Below are 18,824 nucleotides of genomic sequence, written 5' to 3'. Positions count from 1 at the left end.
CTATATAGAGTTCCATGACAATCAGGACTACATCACGAGACCCTGTCTCAAAACAAACAACAAAAAAAGAGTTTTCAATTAGACGGCCGTCTTCCCAGGGTGGCGCTGTGCACTTTTCATCCACATATTTCCTTCTCACCCGAGTTCCCTTAGTCCTGTGAGCCAGGGGCAGGGCCACAGCTAATGTTTGCTTCGCTTACATATGGCAAATCAAAGTCCTCCACAAAGTAGGCATTATGCCAACTTCCAATTTACCAAAGAATAAATGAGTCCAGAAAGGAAGTAACTTGCCTGAGGTCACACAGCATGGAAACAAAGGAGGTGGGATTTGAACCTGAGTATGTAGAGTGTAGACATGATTAAGGAAGTTCACAAGAGCCCGTAAAAAGGATAACAACTGTTTATTTGGAGAAACAGTAAAAAAGTTGCAACTGCCCTCTGCTCTGTCAGTGCTAGGAGCTGCATACAGGAACTAAGACTGCAGCTTCCTCTCTGGGTTTATCAGTCCACATGTAGTACCTCAGGCCACGCCCTAATGGGCCAGTACCCAAAAGGCTATTGGCTAAAGAATTCCCACAACGGTAGAATAGATTATTCTTGTTTGTCCTTTGCTTTCCTGGGTGATGCTCATTTGTTTATTCTGACACAAGGGTGATTCCCTGAGTGTCACGAGGGGTGGGGATGGCTGTCCTCTGGCTTGTGGTCATCTGAGGCCATCCAATGACAACAAGCAGGCTGGTCAGGACCGCATTGAGAATGGCAGTGGCATAGCCCCAGCTCAGCTGGCATGTTCCACTGTAGTACACGGAGGAGCCTTCACAGACTTCTTTGGCTAATGGGGAAGCCAGAGTGACTGGAAAAACCAGCAGGCCTACAAGAGTGGAGGCTGCTGGGAGCAGCAGAAAGGGAAAGTCAGTCTTGGGCAAAGGCTTCTGGGATGATCTGTCATCCCAAGACTCACCCAGAACCCTGCATCCCCTACCACCGCTACATATCCATTCATTTATCCACCAATCCATCCAACTATCAAATCATCCATCCTTCCATGCATCCACCCATCCATTTATCCATCTACCCACCTACCCACCCACACATTTGTCCACCAATCTATCCAGGTATCAAGTCATCCATCCTTCTACCCACTTACCCAGCCATCCATCCACCCATCCACTCACCTACCCACTCACCCGTTCATCCACCTATCTGTGTGTGCACCCACCCACCCATCTATCCATCGACCCATCATCTCTCCATCCACTGCTCTAGAGACTAAGGCACACACATACTTTGCCCAAGGTCCTGAGCTCCATCTCTAGCACCAGGCACATGGGAAATTGTTTTTCAGAGTTTCCTTGTACTGCTTTGCTAATGTTTTAATTTTAAATCAAGCCCAGGAAAGAGCCCTAGCAGATGGTGATATTTTTTTTTCTGCTCAGTTTATCACCACATGCATTAGAGTAGAATCCTGGGGGGTCAAATTGCAGATTCCTGGGGAGCTTTGACACTGTGTAACTAGGTGTATTCACACAAACTCTAAAGATCAAGAATCTATTAAAAAAATAAAGGCGAAAGAAACTCCTGGTGGAAACAATAAGGCTAGAAATAAAATGATCACACTTGGCTGGGGTCCTCCCCCGCTAAGAAGAAGGCAGCTTCAGGCTCAGAAGTAAGATTCAAGCAGATCCCTGCAGAGAGGGGAGGGACTGTGGGGTGAGTATGGGATTACAGCAGCAGGGAGAAGTGAGCAGCTGGGGAGGCCAGGCCAGGCCAGGATGGGGAGGGCTGAGGCAGCAGAGAGAGACTTGGGTTTCCCTCTTCCTGCCATGGAAAGCCCTTGGAAGGTGGATAAACTAGTCAGTTGGGTCTTGTTTCCCTCAGCTGGTCTGGTCTGTGAGCACAGGAGGGGTGGGAGACACAGGGGTTTGGCGGAGGGCAGGTATGCCAGGGCAGGAGAGGAAGAGGAAGACCGGAGCCTGTGGGGCAGGGTGAGAGGGGTGGAAGGTGAATTATATGACAGCATTGTGGGGCTCAGGGCACCCCACCCAGAGGCTCCCAGCAACTAGAGAAGAGCGACCCTCCTCCACTGAAGCTGAAGTGAAGCAGGGACTAGACCCCAGCATTTTCTCAGCCCTTGGTTGGGCATCCTCGGGTAGTGCACAGCCTACCCAACATGTAGTGGTAGCGATGGTAAACATGGTACAGAACGGATGGACCAAAGAGAAACACAGGGGTCGACAGGACTCGTCAGCTAGGGTCGGATGTGGGTGGTCCCCTCCAAGATCTCGGCACTGTCTGCAGGAGTCTACTTGCTGCTGCCTGCACCACAGGTGTTGGACCAGAGCCCCTCCTGGGATATAATCTTCTCGAGGCCAGTGCCCAGGCCAAAAGAAGAAGAGCACTAATGGCCAGCAGGACCCAGCCTCCCAGGAGCGTTGCCGCAGAGACCTTCAGGAGAGAGGAGAGAGGGAGGTGGGATGGGGACATGGCAATCACTGGACCTATGGCCCAGTGAGTCCCTGAGATGTTCCCAACAGCCATGTGTTATCATAACCCCATTCTCCCTATCAATAAGCAGAGATCCAGAGATTGCAAGTCCTTTGTCTTAAGACACACAGCTAATCAGACCAACAAAAGCAGAATCCAGGTCAATGAATCACCACATCCAGCCCTTATTAAGCGCTTGCCAGGATCACCAGGAGAAGCACTGTCACCTTTGTGGTCAGTTTTGAAGGCTGTATAATCTTCCTCCTGGGTGCTGGACTAAGTACCTGCTCTTCTCCCTCCCCACTGTTGGTCACCATGACATGCAGAACCATAAGGACTAACACCTCATCTCTCATTGGTTAAAGCCCAGCAGTGCTTTGGGTGGAGTCAGGCCGGGGTGGGCGGGGCGTACACTGCAGAACAGCCCAGACTCGTTTAATCCATGACAGTGATTTCCTAGCAGGTGGCTGTATGCTTGAAGAAGGTGACTTTTCCTGGGTTGCAGAAAGATCCTAAGAGCCACCTCTAGACTGAGTCACACGCGCCCCATGTCTGCAGAGCCCAAAGCTCAGGGGTGTAGCCCAGAACCTTATGAAAGCTCCTTGGCTGTTTCTGACAGTTTCTGGGCTTAGGAACCTGTGTGCTCAGACACGAGGACAAACGGTGTAAGTTAAGGACCCTCAGTGTCCACTCCTCAAGAGCCAGTAGCCCTGGAAGACATGTGTCTCACCTTCCAGGCCAAGCCAGGCATGTCCTTCAGGGACCCGAAAGTCATACAGCTCTGGTTCCAGTGGTTATTCTGTGACCAGGAGCAGTGCATGAAGACACCATAGGAGAAGGAAGGGCTCTGGAACCAGGCAGGGGACACCAGGCTGAGGCCAGACATGCCTGTGAGCGAGAGTCCCAGAGCAGCCCTCACGCTGACCTCCATCAGGAATGTGGCTGACCTAGGGGTCAAGACAAGGTGAGAGGGGCTGGAGAGATGGCTCAGAGGTTAAGAGCATTGCCTGCTCTTCCAAAGGTCCTGAGTTCAATTCCCAGCAACCACATGGTGGCTCACAACCATCTGTAATGGGGTCTAGTGCCCTCTTCTGGCCTGCAGGCATGCACACAGACAGAATATTGTATACATAATAAATAAATATTAAAAAAAGAAGACAAGGTGAGAGGTGAAGAGGGTGCAGGCCCCATTCACATGCTCACGGTCTCACCTACACACTCATGCCTTCCTCCACCTGGTTAATCTTGACTGTCAGTTGACAAGATCTGTAACCAACAAGTCTCCATGAGAGCTAGTCTAGATAGGAAGGCCCATTCTGAACGTGGGCCACAAAGCTGGGATCCTATGCTGAATAAAATGAGAAAGTGGGCTAGGCTGCGGTCTTCCTTCATTGCTCTCTGCTTTTTACAGAAGATGTAGCAGCCTGCCCCTCCTGCCACCTTGCCTCGCCTTCCACCGTGGACACTGAACCCTCAGACTGCAAGCCAGAATAAACCCGTCTTTCTTCAAGTTGCCTATTGTCGGGTAGTTGACCACAACAAGAAAATTAATGTCTCCCTTGTCCAAAAGGACAGCCCTGTCCTGCACAGTGCCATCCCTGAGGTCCCACACTCCCAGGCTGGGTTTCTGTCCCAACCACCACCTAACTCCTCTCCGAGGAGGGCCTGGGACTTGTACATCATTCGGGGTGGACTAGGATCTGGTGGGGTTTTAGCAGCTGGTGCCGGAGGCACTCGCTACTGACGCTCTTGGGAGACTGTGGATTCCGTCTGCTCCTGTCCCACGGGAAGGCATTGTTGATTCTTATCTTGGCCACCAAGAGCCCCATCTCCTCATACCATCACGGTGGGATGAGCGTTCCAGCTAGGAACTATAGGGGAATAACAGAGATGTTCAGACTCCCGCAGGATTCTGTGAGAATCTGGGAATGTGGACCCATGGGACCTTTGGAGTCCTGCTAGACTTGGCATTGTCTCCATCCACTTTCTGTTGCTATAATATAATATTGCAGACTGGGTCATTTATAAAAAAAATTCATTTCATTCATGATGCTGGGGACTGGGAAGAGCAAGTGTACCGTGTGGCCTCTGCTCAGTATCTGGCAAGATGTGCAGTCTATCTCCCTCCTCTTCCACCTCCTCCTCTTCCTCCTCTTCTTCTTTTATGGTGTGCATATGTGTATATGCATGTGTAGGCATGCATGAACATATAGGCACATGCATGCAGAGGCCAGAGGTCAGCCCCAGGTGTGAGTCCTCAGGAGTCTTCACTTTTTGTTTTGAGACAGGGTCTCTCCCTGGGGCCTGGAGCTTGTTCGTTAGGCTGACTGACCATTGAGCCCCAGGGTCTGCACACTTCTGCCTCCCCCGACTAGTGCTAGGATTAGAGGCATGCACCTCACTGGGCTTTTGTTTGTTTGCTTTTTGAGACAGGGTCTGGCTGTCCAGGACTCCATATGCAAATGAGGCTGGCCTCCACTCAGCGATGGGCCTGCCTCTGCCTCTACTGGGATTAAAGCCGTGCGCCCAGACTCAGCAACACTGGATGTTTTACATGGGCTCTGACGGCATCAGGTCCTCAGGCTTGCACACAAGCACTTGCGACGAGCAACTCCCTGGCCCTCTCTTCTTCTTCTCACAAAGCCACTAACCAACCATCCTGGGGCCACACCTTCCTGACCTCGCTAACTTTGCCCACCTTGACTTCCCAGCGGCCTCACCTCCAGACACAGGACTTTGAGGATTTAGTTCCCAGCAGGGAAGCTGTGAGGGGTACACCCCAATCATGACCTGTTTTCTAAAGAAAAGTAAAATTCAATTAAACACACACACACACAAAAAAAAGCCAGGGGCTTAAAGCAGAGCCTTACCTAAGTAACAAAGGATGTCTTCTGGTCCGGCCTGGAAGGAGGCTCTGCCAGGGGAGGCTCGCCCTGGTGCTGGTGCTGGTGCTGGTGGAGGTGGAACCTATTCAGACTCTCTCAGGGGTAAGTCAGCGCTGGGTCATCGCCAATGGTAAATGGCCTGGCAATGCGGCTGTAGGACTTGGGGGTTCTCAGAGCCCAGTCGGTACTTAAAGGTGGCGTGAAATCCTAGCCTCTCACCTGGGATCCGGGGCCAGATGGCCATGGCTACAGTCCATAGTTCCTCCATGTATATAAGAAGCACATAGATTCCAGCATGTGTGGTCCAGAGGAGCTGGCCATCTGGGCTTGGGGGTGTGCCTTAGTCCTGTCAAGAGGAAGGGGAGATTTCTGTGGGGATGGGGAGAGATGGGCCTGGACAGACTGGCACAATCAAGTTGTGAGAACTTTCTACTTTGGGATTCGGAATCTCTCTAAGGCTGCTAGCCAGCAGGTGAGGAGCCATCCCCTGGGTGACAAAGAACTTATTTTTCCCCTTTCACCAAAACCCACACCTCCCATGGGTCAGCTGATCTCAGGGGTGTAATTTCAGGCCAAGAATCTGGGAGTGAAGCCCTGCAGCCCCATCTGCCACTGTCCCAGGGTGCTCTGGTGTTTCTGGGTCCTTGAAAAGACTGGGTAAGCTTCAGTGTCACCTGCGAAAATCACAGCCACTAAACAGATGCCCAGAAAACTAAGTGAGGCCCCACAACCCCAAAGCACATTTTGCCGGGTTCCAGTTACCGGCGTTCACCTACAGGGAGCCGGAATGAGATGGAAGGGACAGTTTCTGCTTTGTCTAGATCTGACTTTTCAATTTAACTTAAAAAATTATTATGTGTATGGGGAGTGGGTGTTCCAGTAAGCACGTGGAGGTCAGAGGACAGCCTAAGGGAGGTGGTTCCCCTCACACCAGGTAAGTTCCAGTGATCACCTCCACCGGCTGAGTCCTGCTGGCTCCGGCAGCTGAAGGAACCTGTGCTAGCACCTAGTGAGTGGTGCTGTTCCATCCACGGGTGGTAAAGTTGAGACTCAGACCCAAACTTAGAGAACAGGCACCTGCCTTTCATCCCAAGGTTCTTGGGGATAGTAAGGATTTAGATCATAGGCTAGGCATCCCGATGGCCTCCAGATTTTGCCACAGTTAGGGCATCAGCAATTGTCCCACCAGCTCCAGCCAGGAAACAGAGATGATCCAAGAGCTAAGATCTGTCCCCAACAATCTCATGAGGGAAGAAGGGCACAGAGGTGGCAGCTGAGGGCTTCCTATGTAAAGCAAAGTCATATTCTTCTCTGGATTTGGGTGTCCTTGTATATAGACTGGAGGTGTTTGGACCTTATTCCTTTAACTGTTAGGAGCCGACAGTGACCCCCAAATTCAGTATAACACATGATGAAATGACATAATCTGTTTCTTCAAGGAACATAGGGTCCTGTAAGCAAGACAGGACCATAGAACATAATAATATGGTCTCCTATATCCATCCATCCATCATTCATCCATTTATCCATCATCTATCCATCCATCCTCATCTATCTATCTATCTATCTATCTATCTATCTATCTATCTATCTATCTATCTATCTATCTATCTATCTTCCATCATCCATCCATCTAATCATCATCCATTCATCCATCATGTACCTATCCAATACAGCAACCCACCCACTCATGCATGCAATTATCCTTCCATCCATCCCATAATTATTAAATGTCTAGTACATTCCAAGGTCTATTCTAGATGGTAGGAACTGAACATCGAACAAGTCAGCCACAGCTTCTCTCCCATGGATCCTGCCCCTGACAGGGAAGAGAGGAAATAAGTCAATATGTAAAACAGATGCTTGGACCTAGTGTGGGGGGGGGCAAGGATGCCCCCAGGGCTTTTGACCTGAGGACCTGTGATGGTAGTGCGGCATTGGGAGAATCTGAGCCTAGACCCAGATGAGGAATGGTTACCTCAGAGGAAGCAGTCGCTGAGCAATTAAACCATATGCACGTCAGAGCTGCATGGGACAAAGCTCTGAGGAAGGACACTAGGCTGCCAGGTGCGATCTGAAGATGGGGTCCTTCCAGACATGGACTCTTTCACCAGTGTCTGTCTGAGCCAGGCCTGCTGGTGATGTCATTTGGGACAAATGACACAATGGCTCACAGCCTCAGTTTCTCCAGTTATAAGACAGGCCCTCACGTACAGCAGGGGCGCTTAACGTTTGGAAGTATGAGCTCCTTTAAAAATGTGATTTCACAGTTCCAGGACAGGCTCCAAAGCCACAGAGAAACCCTGTCTCGAAAAACCAAAACAAACAAACAAACAAACAAAAAAAATGTGATTTCACACAGTGGTTGTGTTCCACATTCAAGCTCCAGACCACACAGAGAAACAAATACACAAGAGTGTGTACACTTCAGGGCTCCTGTTGCAGCCCCCTGAAACCTGCTGGGCCCCCCTAAGTGATGCCTGGGGCCAGTCCACTCCTTCCTCTCTTCTCACCTCAGATGTCCCTTCTGTTCAGGATCCTCACACCTTGGGTCAGGCCTCTCCAAGGTTTCCTTCTCAATGTGAGCTCCCCTGCTCCATCTCTGGCTTTAAACATAATCTGTGAGCTTTTAAAAGGCCTCTTTTCCTTTAAAGGTTATATTCAGATTGGTGAGCAAAGCGGGGTCACCCGAGGAACTGGTCTGAGAAGGGTGTGTGCACACCTGTGCATTTTCCTTCCTGGTTCCTGAAATCAATAGCTTTTCACTCTGTACTGACTGGTGGGCAGGACCCAGAGGGGAACTCCAGTTCCAGATAAAAAGGAGGGAAGGGGGATGGGGTTTCCCGGGAAGGAGAAGGCACTTAAAGGGGCTACCAGAGCAGTTATTTAATATGGGGCTTACACCTTCTCTTTGTTCTAAATGGTGAAAATGTAACCCAAAATTATGGAAATGCACTTCAAAGAGGCTCAAGTAGAAATAAGAAATGTACAGACGCACATCGTGGTGATATTTTGCTTGTAATCTGACAAATAAAGCTTGCCTGAAGATCAGAGTGTAGAGCTAAGCAATTAGAGACCAGGCAGTGGTAGCTCACACCTTTGATCCCAGCAGTTGGGAGTCACAGGCCTTTAATCTCAGTACTAGGGAGGTGGAAACAGGAAGGGATCTGGCTGGGCAGAGAGAGGAATTACAAGCCGGGAGGAGACAGCTGCTCAGATATCGTCTGAAGTAGTCGGTCTAAGGATGCAGTCTGAGGATTAGTAGAGACAGGATCACCCTTCGGTCTGAGAATTTGATAGAGGTAGAGGTCTCTCTAGTGGCTGCTGCGCTGCTTCTCTGATCCTTCAGCTTTCAGCCCTAATATCTGACAGCACATAATTGAAATTCTGTGTGCAGCTCTGGGCACAGTTCAATCCAGGTAAATAAACGATCTCAATCATCAGTCTCTCACTGGTGTCACACTCAGCCCAGGACACGCTCCTGTATCAGAAGGTGCACATCAGTTGGCATCATCAAAAGAGGAATTTTTCCCAAATTAAGGACAGAAGACCTCAGGGGTCCATGTGCAGCCTTGATCAGGCTCCTCCAGTGGCAGGGCTCTGGGGCTACTGAGGTGAATTCCTGTTTCTCCATTCATGAATCCATCTCCTTTGCTAGAGGGCACTGGGAACCTTTGGGTCCCAGATCAGCTATTACTAGCTGTAAGTGGCCTGACTGGGCTCTGTTCTTCCAGGGGTACCCAGCAGTCCTGCCCAGCTGCTGCTGGCCTTTCCTTGCTGGCCTTTGCTGGAAAAATGCCCTGGTATCCCAGCTTAGCCAGCTCAGTCAGCAGTGACGTGGCATGGCTTGATGGTGACCCTGTCTCCACAAAAACCAAATAAACTGATGATGATGGTGGTGATGATGATGATGATGATGATGATGATGGTGATGATGATGGTGATAACAAGAGATCCCAGCAGTTCTAACAACTTATCAGACTACCCCACAGGATGAGACAGACACATGGACAGGTCAGTGGCAAGTGGGTCAGCACCACAAGGACTGCTTAGATGTGTGTATCTCTGGGCATTATTCAAGGTTAATTTACACTCCAGGACCAAAAAAGTGTTGTTAATAAAATAAAATTCCTTCCCAGGAATATCTCCTCCCCCGGAGGTCCCAGTGACAAACCAGAGAATGATTGTTTCCACCAAAGTTCACTCTAGAAACAGGTGTTTATTGGACTTCCTTACGGAACCTGAGGGGTGTGGGTGCTCCCCGAAAGGTTGCACTGGAAAGTTCTTCCCCAGCAGGGATGAGGGCATCCCTATAGCTGCATAGATGGAGCAGAGATGGAGCTGGTCTCCCTAGTCTTCCAGAGCCTCTCTACTCTAGCCCCTCCCAGGATCCATGTACAGCTAGGGCTGAGTTGGGGTCACAGGATGCTCAGGTGAGGGTCCTACAACCCTCCACCCCCAACATTCATGACAGGGTGGAAACGGTCGACAAGCCCAGCTGGGTTCATCTTTTTTTCCTCTATTACGTTGGCTCTTTTAATTGGCTAATTGAAGATGGGTGACTAGACCTAGCTTGGGGAACAGGCAAATTGATACCCACAAATTGGGTATAAAAACCTCCGCTCCCTGAATTCTCTCGGCTCCTCAGGAAGCCAGCGGGTGCCAGCAGCAGAGGGCGCTCTACACCCACCTTTCTGCCAAGGGCCGATTCCCAGGGCTTCTCTGGATTCCTACCAGTGAAGGGAGCTAGCTGACGTTTGTCCAACCTCACAAGGCACTTCCTGTGTTTGTTCACTCTCTCCAAGTCTCTCTTCCTTTGCTCGTGTTGGGCTGGCATCAAATCCCCAATAAGTCTCCAACATGTTCTGAAGTTTGCCTGAGATCTGTTTGCCAGACTGAGATTCCCGGCGTGTGACGTTGAGCGGTTTATGGGGTTTCTCTGCGCGCTTCTGCAGCCGCTGAAGATACATCACCTCTAACAGGATTGCGGCATTCACTGAACAATCACCTGGCTTGGTTTACAGCTAATTTCAGCAGTATCATCCTTACCGGGGAACTCAGGGGGTCCCTGATGTAGGTTTTAGTCTAACAGATAAAAATACTCCAAAATGGACTTAGAAGGAAACCTGAAGACAATTTTACAGGCGTTTGAGAGAAAAGACCAGGGCTGGTGGGTTACCTGTAGGAGGGGCATGGAAGGGAGAGAGTCAGGGTTGGTCAATTAATGCTCAGGAAAGCAGGTACAGATGGACAGATGGACGGATGGATGCGGGGGGGGGGCATTGATTTGGTGAGAAAGGCTTCCAGGTAGGAACCCAGACAGTAGGAACCCAGGATCTGTGAGCCTCAGAACGGTGGGGACAGTTCGGGTTGTATGGGTGTGTATTTTGTTAAAGGCTAATATTCTCCACAACTCCATTTAATTCTATTCTGAGCACTGTCTCCTTTAGCCCAGGCTTGCCTTGACTCTCTTTGAAGCCAAGGATAGATAACCTTGAACTTCTGGCCCCACTGCTGCTTCCATCCTGAATACTTCGGTGATGGTCCTGAGGCATCCAGTTTTAAGCTGGAGATCAAACCCAGGGCTCCCAAATGCTGCCCACTGAGCCACATGCCCACCCCCTCCATCTTTTTTAATGTCTTGGAGTCCAACTCTGCAGGCAGGCAGGGTGGGGGAGAGGGAGAGGGATGTTTTCCTATTCGGGTGATTGACCAAGTGAGACAGACTGTTAAGACTGCAATGGAGCCTGGGTGGTGGTGGCAGATAACCTTTAATCGCAGCACTCAGGAAGCAGAGGTAGGGGGATCTCTGTGAGTTCAAGGCCAGCTTGGTCTAAGAGCAAGTTCCAGAACAGCTTGGACTGTTACACAGAGAAACCCTGTCTTAGAAAACCAAACCAACCAAACAAACAAACAAACAAAGAAGCAAAGAGTGAATAAATAAAATAAGATAAATAAAAAAATTAAAAAACAGCAATGTATACGCAGAATCCTGAGCAGTTTAGATCATGTCTCCACCCAGGCCAGAGGTATGATTTAGGCCTCTTTTATTTTGACCAAAAACTCTGTATTGAATAGATTTAAACAAATTAAAGAAGCGACTTTGCTGACAAGAAGCTTCCCTAGTCCTCAGTGGAGAACCTAGGGGAATAAAATCTTAAGAAGGGGCACCTGGGACACTTCCCCTTCTTAGGAATCAGTGTGTTACCAGGGAAACGGGAGGCAACATCCAAAGATGATTGTGAGGGGAGGGTGTGTGAGAAACTGCCTGACGAAAGAGACTCACGAGAAAAGTCTTACCACAGGTCCAGAGGGACACAGCCCATCCTGTTGGTGAAGCCCCTGGTCACACTGTACTCAGAAATCAGGCAGTGAACAGGAAGGGGGCAGGCTCTAAAACCCCAGGGTCCACCTGCAGTGACCCCTCCCACCTCCTAAAGGTTCCTCAACCTTCCCAGACAACATTGCCAGCTAGGGATCAGGTATTTAAACACATGAACCTACGGTGAGGTTCACATTCAAACCACATATCGGACCCATCCTTGGTGACGTATGAGCAGGCCAGATAATGTCTGGCTGTCAATCAGGCCCTAGATTGTGCCCTGTGAAAATCCTGACTCCAAGTGTGGCTCCGTGTTGAGGGTTCGCTCTGTCCCAGATGCTGGGACCGACTGTGGGCTCCAACTTCAAGGGGAGAGAGAGAGAAGAAACTGGCCGTCATGCTACTGTGGTCGGCACTCCAGTGGGTGGGCACATGACGCAGACATTTCATGTCTAAGTATGGAATCTGTCTCTACCCTGTAATCCAGAAGACCTCTGGGTGAACCGACTGTAAAGCTGAGGTTGGAGGGATGGCCGTTAAGCCGAGGACGGACCAACAGAGGCAAGGGCCTCCTGGCAGGGCAATACAGTACAGCAAAGTTCTGGCTTCAAGAAAAAGCATTTCAAAGACTATATTGGCTCTTAACCCAAAGCAAAACCAAACCAATAATAAATAAACAGGAAGGGCTGTGGTGTGGCTGTGGTGGAGTGCTTGCCTGCTGAGCAGGAAGTGCCGGGTCTGGTCTTCAGTATTGCAGAAACTGGACAGCACCACACAGCCCTGTAATCAGGACTTGATGCTAGTTCCAGGCCAGCCCGAACTGTGTAGTAAAACCCTGGCAAGAAAATAAAGCGAGAATAAACATGGATGAAACCTGCCGGGCAGCTGTGGGTCTTGGGGCCTCGCTGGCCACCCTGTGACCAGGGTCTTCTGCACGAAGGCTGAATGGGGCCACTGTGGAGCCCCACTGTTATAGTAAGTGCTGTTGGACAGAGCTGCCACCATGGGCTTCCTGGAGGAGGCAGATGTCCTGTCCAAAAAATGATTCTGGGACAGTCCCGGAGTGCACTGTTCTTTGTACCAGGGCCTGGGGTGCCGGGTCTGGGTAGAATGGGGTGCAACCCCTGGGCACGTGTGGCTGGCAGTTTCTCGCTTGGCCTGAGTACAAGAGAATGTGGTGGAGTCTCCCAGGAAGTCTGGTCCCATGAGGACCCAGGTGCCTCTGGGAGTTGTAGTTTGTTTTGCCTCAGTCATCCCTCCACGTGGCTTGAGTCGACAGCCTGCAGAGTGGGAATGAGGTGATCAAGGGGAACCTGTCTCAGCTTGGGGTCTGTGGCGGTGTTGGGAAAGACAGTGTTCCCTTCCCTGCTTATATTCTGAGGCAGATTGGCAGTGTCAGGTGGGAGGACCCTGCTGGCTGGGGAGCCGAGAACCACAAGTGTCCCGCTACTCAGAAACATCCTGACACCTATCTTGTAACTGGTGATTGGTACAGAGAGATAGGAACTTTCTCCAAGGTTCCAGAAGAGACATGGCACATGGTGGGGTATCAGACTGGACATTTATGGCCCTGCATATCTGTTCATTGATCGCTGTGTTCCCATCCTGAGGTAGGCACTGTGAATCAGGTGGCTGAAGTATCTCTAGAGAGCAGAGTGCACACAAACTACTTTTATTTTTATTTTAGTTTATATATTTTTTTTATCATTTTTTGTTTTTTGTTTTTTGAGACAGAGTTTTCTCTGTGTAGTCCTGGCTGTCCTGGAACTCGCTCTGTAGACCAAGCTGGCCTTGAACTCGGAGATCTACCTGCCTCTGCCTCCTGAATGCTGGAATTAAAGGTGTGCACCCCATGCCTGGCACACAAACCAGTTTTTTAAATAATTACATACAAACTCTGTATAAAAGACCTGCTTTTAGACGAATTCTGAGGGATTTTGTCTTGCAAACCAACCATTGAAACTGCCTCAAAGCCCTTCCCCTGGGAGTGCTTGACAAACACGGGGATGGGTCCAGCTGCTAATTGTGCCCGTGGCATCCAGATGACCCAAAGCACGGCTGGACTCTGTCACTGTGGACAGGTCCCTGGGGAGTGTCAGGTGAATCCTGGGTGTTACGGAAGGTGTCAGTCCTTACTTCAAAGGGGCAAAAATTCACAGGATTGAGTGAGCCGTACACTCACACACCACCACCAACACCACCACCATCATCGTGATGACCAACAATTTGAGGCAAAGAGGAGTGAGGGAGAATGGCCGACGACAGCTCTCTGGAAGCCACACTGCTGCTAACCCCTGTCTCCCTTTTCTTGAAGATGGGCGGGCTTGCGATAAAGGCATAAACCACCTCTCGTGACTCACGCGGGGCCATTTCCCCTGGGAGCACATGTCATAAATATGATTCAATTTTCTCATGCAATGTTTCTCCCTAATGCTGCTGAAACCCCTGAGAACCTGGATCCTGCCAGCTGCCTCAGAGCAGAGTCTCCAGAGCCCAGCACCGGAAAGGTACTTAGTAAAGGCAGGCTGGCTGTTCCGTGCTGGAGCTCCAGCTACCTGAGGGAAGGAAGGGAGCTGAGGAGAGAGACTGGATTGAAGCCAGGCGCTCACACCCGAGCCATACAGTGATACCTTGAAAAATGAGAGGGAGGGAGGGAAACAGAGGGAGAGGACTGGCTCATGGTGGAAGACACCACTTTTGCAGTTTCCAACACCCCAGCCTCCTCCAACTCCAGTTCCTGAGGATCTATGGCCCTCTTCTGGCCTCTGCCTGGACCTGCACTTACATGAATATATACACATAACAATAACAACAATCCTTTATTGTTAATTATTAATATTAATAATTCATTAACAATAATTTTATTGATATTAATAATTATTAATCTTTTAAAAAGAGAAAGTAAGAAAAAAAAGAAAATCAAATTGTGATAGATATGGTTAATGAAATGAACAAGGCAGCGGAGCAGGAATGCTCCCGGGCAATGCTCTGCTACTCCACCACACCCGTCAGGTGGTGGCACACAGTACGTTCCCCGGGCAGGGACCCCGGCGCAATGCCGCGTCTTTCCAGCAGGGGGTGCGCCTCGCGCAGTCTCGCCGCTTTGGGGTCCGCGCTCCGCCCCTCGCTACTCTGCGCAGGCGCCGCCGGGAGCGGTTGCCACGGCGACGGGGCGCTTCCCTCCTGAGCCCCGCCCCCAGGAACGAGGCTGCGCGCGCCGCGGCAGGTGCGGGCGGGCAGGTGCGGCGCATCGGGCCACTGCGGTAGGTGCGCGGAGGGCGCGGGGACGCGCGGGCGGGCGCGGGGGCGCGCGGAGACGCGCGGAACGCCCACTCCTGCCCGCGGGGCCGCGTGGAAAGTTGGCAAAGTTGGCTGAGGGCAAAGCGGGGACCGGGGTGCGCCGCGTGCGGAGTGCCACTGCAGACTAGGGGATCCCATTGCATCTGCGACTGGGGAATGACGGCAGAAGACGCCTAAAGCTGGCCCCGCTCCCCACGAGCGTCCGCGGCTCTCGCGTGGCTCGGAATCGCGCTATGCCAGGCGCCGTGCAGGCCAGGGCTACCCTTCCTCGGGCCGGAAAGTCGTGGCCTTTTCGGAGGGAGGGCGCCTGTTGCAGAAAGCTGTCCCTGGAGGCCCTGCGACTGGCTCTGGGCCTGAGCCCTGTCCCGGGGTCGCGCCCTCCCGGGTGGCGCGCACACCACCCATCCGCGGTGACAAAGATGTGTAACTTGGACTTTTCGGCCAGGCCGCGCACAGAGAAGCGCTGGGGCTGGTTAATCAGTAACCGGGACTTAAGTGGAGGCTCCGAGCTGACAACTTTCTCCCTGCTACCCCGCAGGGCGGGCGAGCGGCCAGGCTGGCCTCTGCAGACACCAGTGTCTTGATGGGTCCAGGAGAGACCCTTTAAAGGGATTAAGGCTCTGCAGACACCCGGTTTTGGTGGGTTCTGGGGGAGTCTCCTTTTAAAGGGTTTGAGGACTTGGCAGGAGTGCACTTAGGCCCTAAAAGTGCACTGGAGGGCACTTCTGGCCCGCGGCCGCTGCGCTGTGTGTGTGTGTGTGCGCGCGCGCGCCCTTGTGTGTGTGGGAGTGGCCACAGGGATACAGGGGAGTCCTAGCGAGTCGCCCAGAACAGTTCAGAATCTGCCCCTCCGGGAGGATGACGCTCTAGTCACAGTCCGCCTGCCCTGAGCCTTTGTTGATTTGTGATGTTGGGGATGCAGCCCTCACCCCAGACTCTGAGCTAGACACCCCTCCCCCAGGGGCTCCTGGTGGCTGTTAGTACTTACACTCACCTGAGCGGGGGTGGGGGGGACCAGTTATCCTTCCCTCGTCATGTGACCCCCTCTTAGCATCACCACATTTTACCAACACAGATGAGCTGCGGATGACACGTATGTCCATTTGTCAGTCGTTCATTCACTGAACTGATTGTTTGAGACAGTGTCGGGGGGGGGGGGGAGGGGGAGTCACATCCGGGGGTGAATCCTTGGTCCCTCTGGGAAGGCAGAGTGGGGATGGCAGAGGAGGGGCTAATGGCCTGGGGCAAGAGGAGGATCAGCCTCTGGGTAGAGTAGGGTGCCAGGAAACAATATCAACTCCTTGGGCTTGGTGGCAAGCCCCTTTAACCACTGAGTCATTTCACAGCCCCAGCACTTTGAGACTCTGGACCTTCATCTATGTAAAGGTCTGATGGGGTCCTCGGCTTCTTTATGGGGTGGAGAGGGGGATAAGGCGGGGCTTGGGGAGTGTCAGGGATAGGTCTGATGGTGTGACCTCGGGGTGAGTGTTCAGGTGGATGGTGCCTTGCCGAATATGTATGTGCCTGTGCATGTGTGTGCCCGTGTGTATGTGTTCAAAGGTGACACTTGGGCTGGGTCTTGAGGGCCGAGGAAGAGGAGGAAGAAGGACGGAGGCAAAGGTGGGTGAGGCCTCACTCCCAGTCCTGCCCAGAGTGGAGGGTGTGTTGAGCGAATAGAAGACCTTCGCATCCCAGCTCTGTGTTGGAAGGCTTGGGACTGCGGGCCCTGATCCCTGCCTGGAGGGGCACATCTTGCCTCCACCCACTTCAGGTAGCCGGAGACTGGATTCAGAGCTGACTTCTCTCAGAACCCTGATGGGGGGTTGGAGACAGTGAGGTAAAATTGCCAAGAGGGACCAGAGGTAAATCGGGGGGGGGGGGCTCTAGGGAGGAGGTGGAAGAGAGGCTGGCCAGGCAACATGGCCAGGACGAGGCTAGTGTAGGAAAAGCTAGAGTACAGATTTGCTGGTCTGAGTCCTTTCTCGCGCGTTCTGTTCTTCACGACAGTCTGTCTCAGGCAGTGTGGCTTTGGAGACTCCCCCCCACCCCAGCAGTTCATGAAATGGACGCTTGGACTGGGAGGTGGAGGAGCTGGGTTCTAAACGTAGAACTGGCTGCTTGATGTCACGGTCCTCCTCGTCCCCTTTGTGGCTAGGCGTGGCTGCCCACTGTCCACACCCTGGCTGCTAGCCTTGGTGAGGGATCTCTGTTTGGGTGGAGGGCTGGACACATGGATCATTTCTCTCCCACAAGATCAATATTTCATGGAGTCTCTGGGCTTGAAAACTAGGAAGATCTCTTGTCCCCAGGAATCCTCTAGTCAGCTGTGTGGGAGAAAGGTCACATGACAAATCAGGAAGCAATTATGGACTTGACTTTGAGGCCTGAGTTATCACTGCCCTCTTGGTAATTGTGCAGTTAAGCGACCTTTGAAATGTCTATAGCTGTGTCTGCATTGGGAGTAGAAATGTTTCCAGAGCCTGGTCCTTGACTGTTTACACCTGAGTAGGCCACAGTGGGTGTGCATCTGAACTTAGGGTGCTGTGCGCAGTGTGGAAATCCTGCATCAGGCGAAAGTGTGTCAGCCTCAGACGCCCCACTGGACGCTTCAGAGAGCCACACTTAGGCTTCACGCGCTCACAGACTCCAGTTCCACCCAGGCCTCCATCACACCTTGCCAGTTAAGAAACCTGCTTTCAGATCTGCTCTGGAGCCAGAGGGGTAAGATTAGGTCTTGGCTTTGCTGCTTCCTCTGCTCTGTGACGGCAGTCAGGTGTGCTAACCTCTCTGAGCCCATTTCCTCCTTTATAAATGAGGTGAACGATGCGACTTTTCTCTGAGGGCAACTGTGAGGACTGAGGGGCTTGGCAGGTGCATGTTGGTCCTAACCGACAGAGAAGGTGGGTGCTCAGTAAATAGCTGGGGGAAAATGATTAAAAACTAACAACAATGTAAAGGAACCTCACATATAAATTACTAGCACATCTGGCGATTCCCCATTTGAGAGCATGTGCATGGAAGTGCGCTGGTTACCAGCCCAGCAAACCGGCCCCTGCTGTTGGACAGTCATTGCTGGATGTCTGATTTTCACTCCGCCAAGCCTCCTGTTGGTGCATCCAGGAGATGGGAGGACATATGAGCTAAAGAGAGCTTGGAGTGGTGGCCCTGCCTGCCCAGGTCCCTGGACACACCTGTGGGAGCGAAGCTGTCTGCACTGCACGGAGGCAGAGCTTTGTCTTGTCAGGGGCCTCAGGCTGTAGCCTGCAGCCCCCAGTAGGGAAGGCCAGAGCCCCTGTAGGTTGTGTGGAGTTTGGCAGCCTGTGGGTTTGAGTCCAACCTGCCAGAGATTGTATCTTGGGAGACATCTGCCAGTGAACACTCTAGTCTTTCTGGAGGTGTGTGGCTCCTGGATCAGTTCACTCTTCCTGGGATCACACGGGTGAGAAACATCTCCCAAATCCCAGTGACTTTTAAACATAGGCATATTTTGCACACGAATCAGTGAGTGGCTTGGCTCATCTGTCTTCGAACAGATCCCCTGACTGACAATGGTAGCCAGTCGGGTGTGCTCTTCAGGGGGTGGGTAGCAGGTGTGCAGGGAATGGACTGTAGGTGTGCAGAGGACAGAACAGCAGGTATGCAGGGGGCGGGACAGCAGGTGTGCAGGGGGTGGACTGCAGGTGTGCGGGGGTGGACTACAGGTGTGCAGGGGGCAGGACAGCAGGTGTGCAGGGGTGTGACAGCAGGTGTGAAGGTGTGGGATAGCAGGTGTGCAGGGGTGGGGCAGCAGGTATGCAGGGGTGGGACAGCAAGTGTGCAGGGGTGGACAGCAG

At 51.9% G+C, this 18,824-nt stretch overlaps 2 protein-coding genes across 2 annotated transcripts in view; one reads left to right on the top strand and one right to left on the bottom strand.

Annotated features, from left to right (window-relative positions):
- Window positions 1–3,415, bottom strand: Tmem211 (transmembrane protein 211). The gene is made up of 3 exons (XM_005344313.2): window positions 3,215–3,415; window positions 2,307–2,445; window positions 1–889 (listed from the first exon to the last, which is right to left on the bottom strand). The coding sequence occupies exons 1-3, from the start codon at window positions 3,413–3,415 to the stop codon at window positions 636–638; spliced, it is 594 nt and encodes a 197-aa protein (XP_005344370.1). The 3' UTR covers window positions 1–635.
- Window positions 3,416–14,905: 11,490 nt separating this feature from the next.
- The window catches only part of Kiaa1671 (KIAA1671 ortholog), a 139,857-nt gene continuing 135,938 nt past the window's right edge, over window positions 14,906–18,824 (top strand). Inside the window, exon 1 of the mRNA XM_013349280.2 lies at window positions 14,906–14,954. The gene's annotated coding sequence lies outside the window, so the exon portion shown is untranslated. The remainder of the gene's footprint in view (window positions 14,955–18,824) is intronic.

The sequence above is a fragment of the Microtus ochrogaster genome, chromosome 2, assembly GCF_000317375.1.
Source record: "Microtus ochrogaster isolate Prairie Vole_2 chromosome 2, MicOch1.0, whole genome shotgun sequence".
In the NCBI taxonomy this organism is placed as follows: domain Eukaryota; kingdom Metazoa; phylum Chordata; class Mammalia; order Rodentia; family Cricetidae; genus Microtus; species Microtus ochrogaster.
This window is presented reverse-complemented; position numbering and strand designations above follow the sequence as displayed.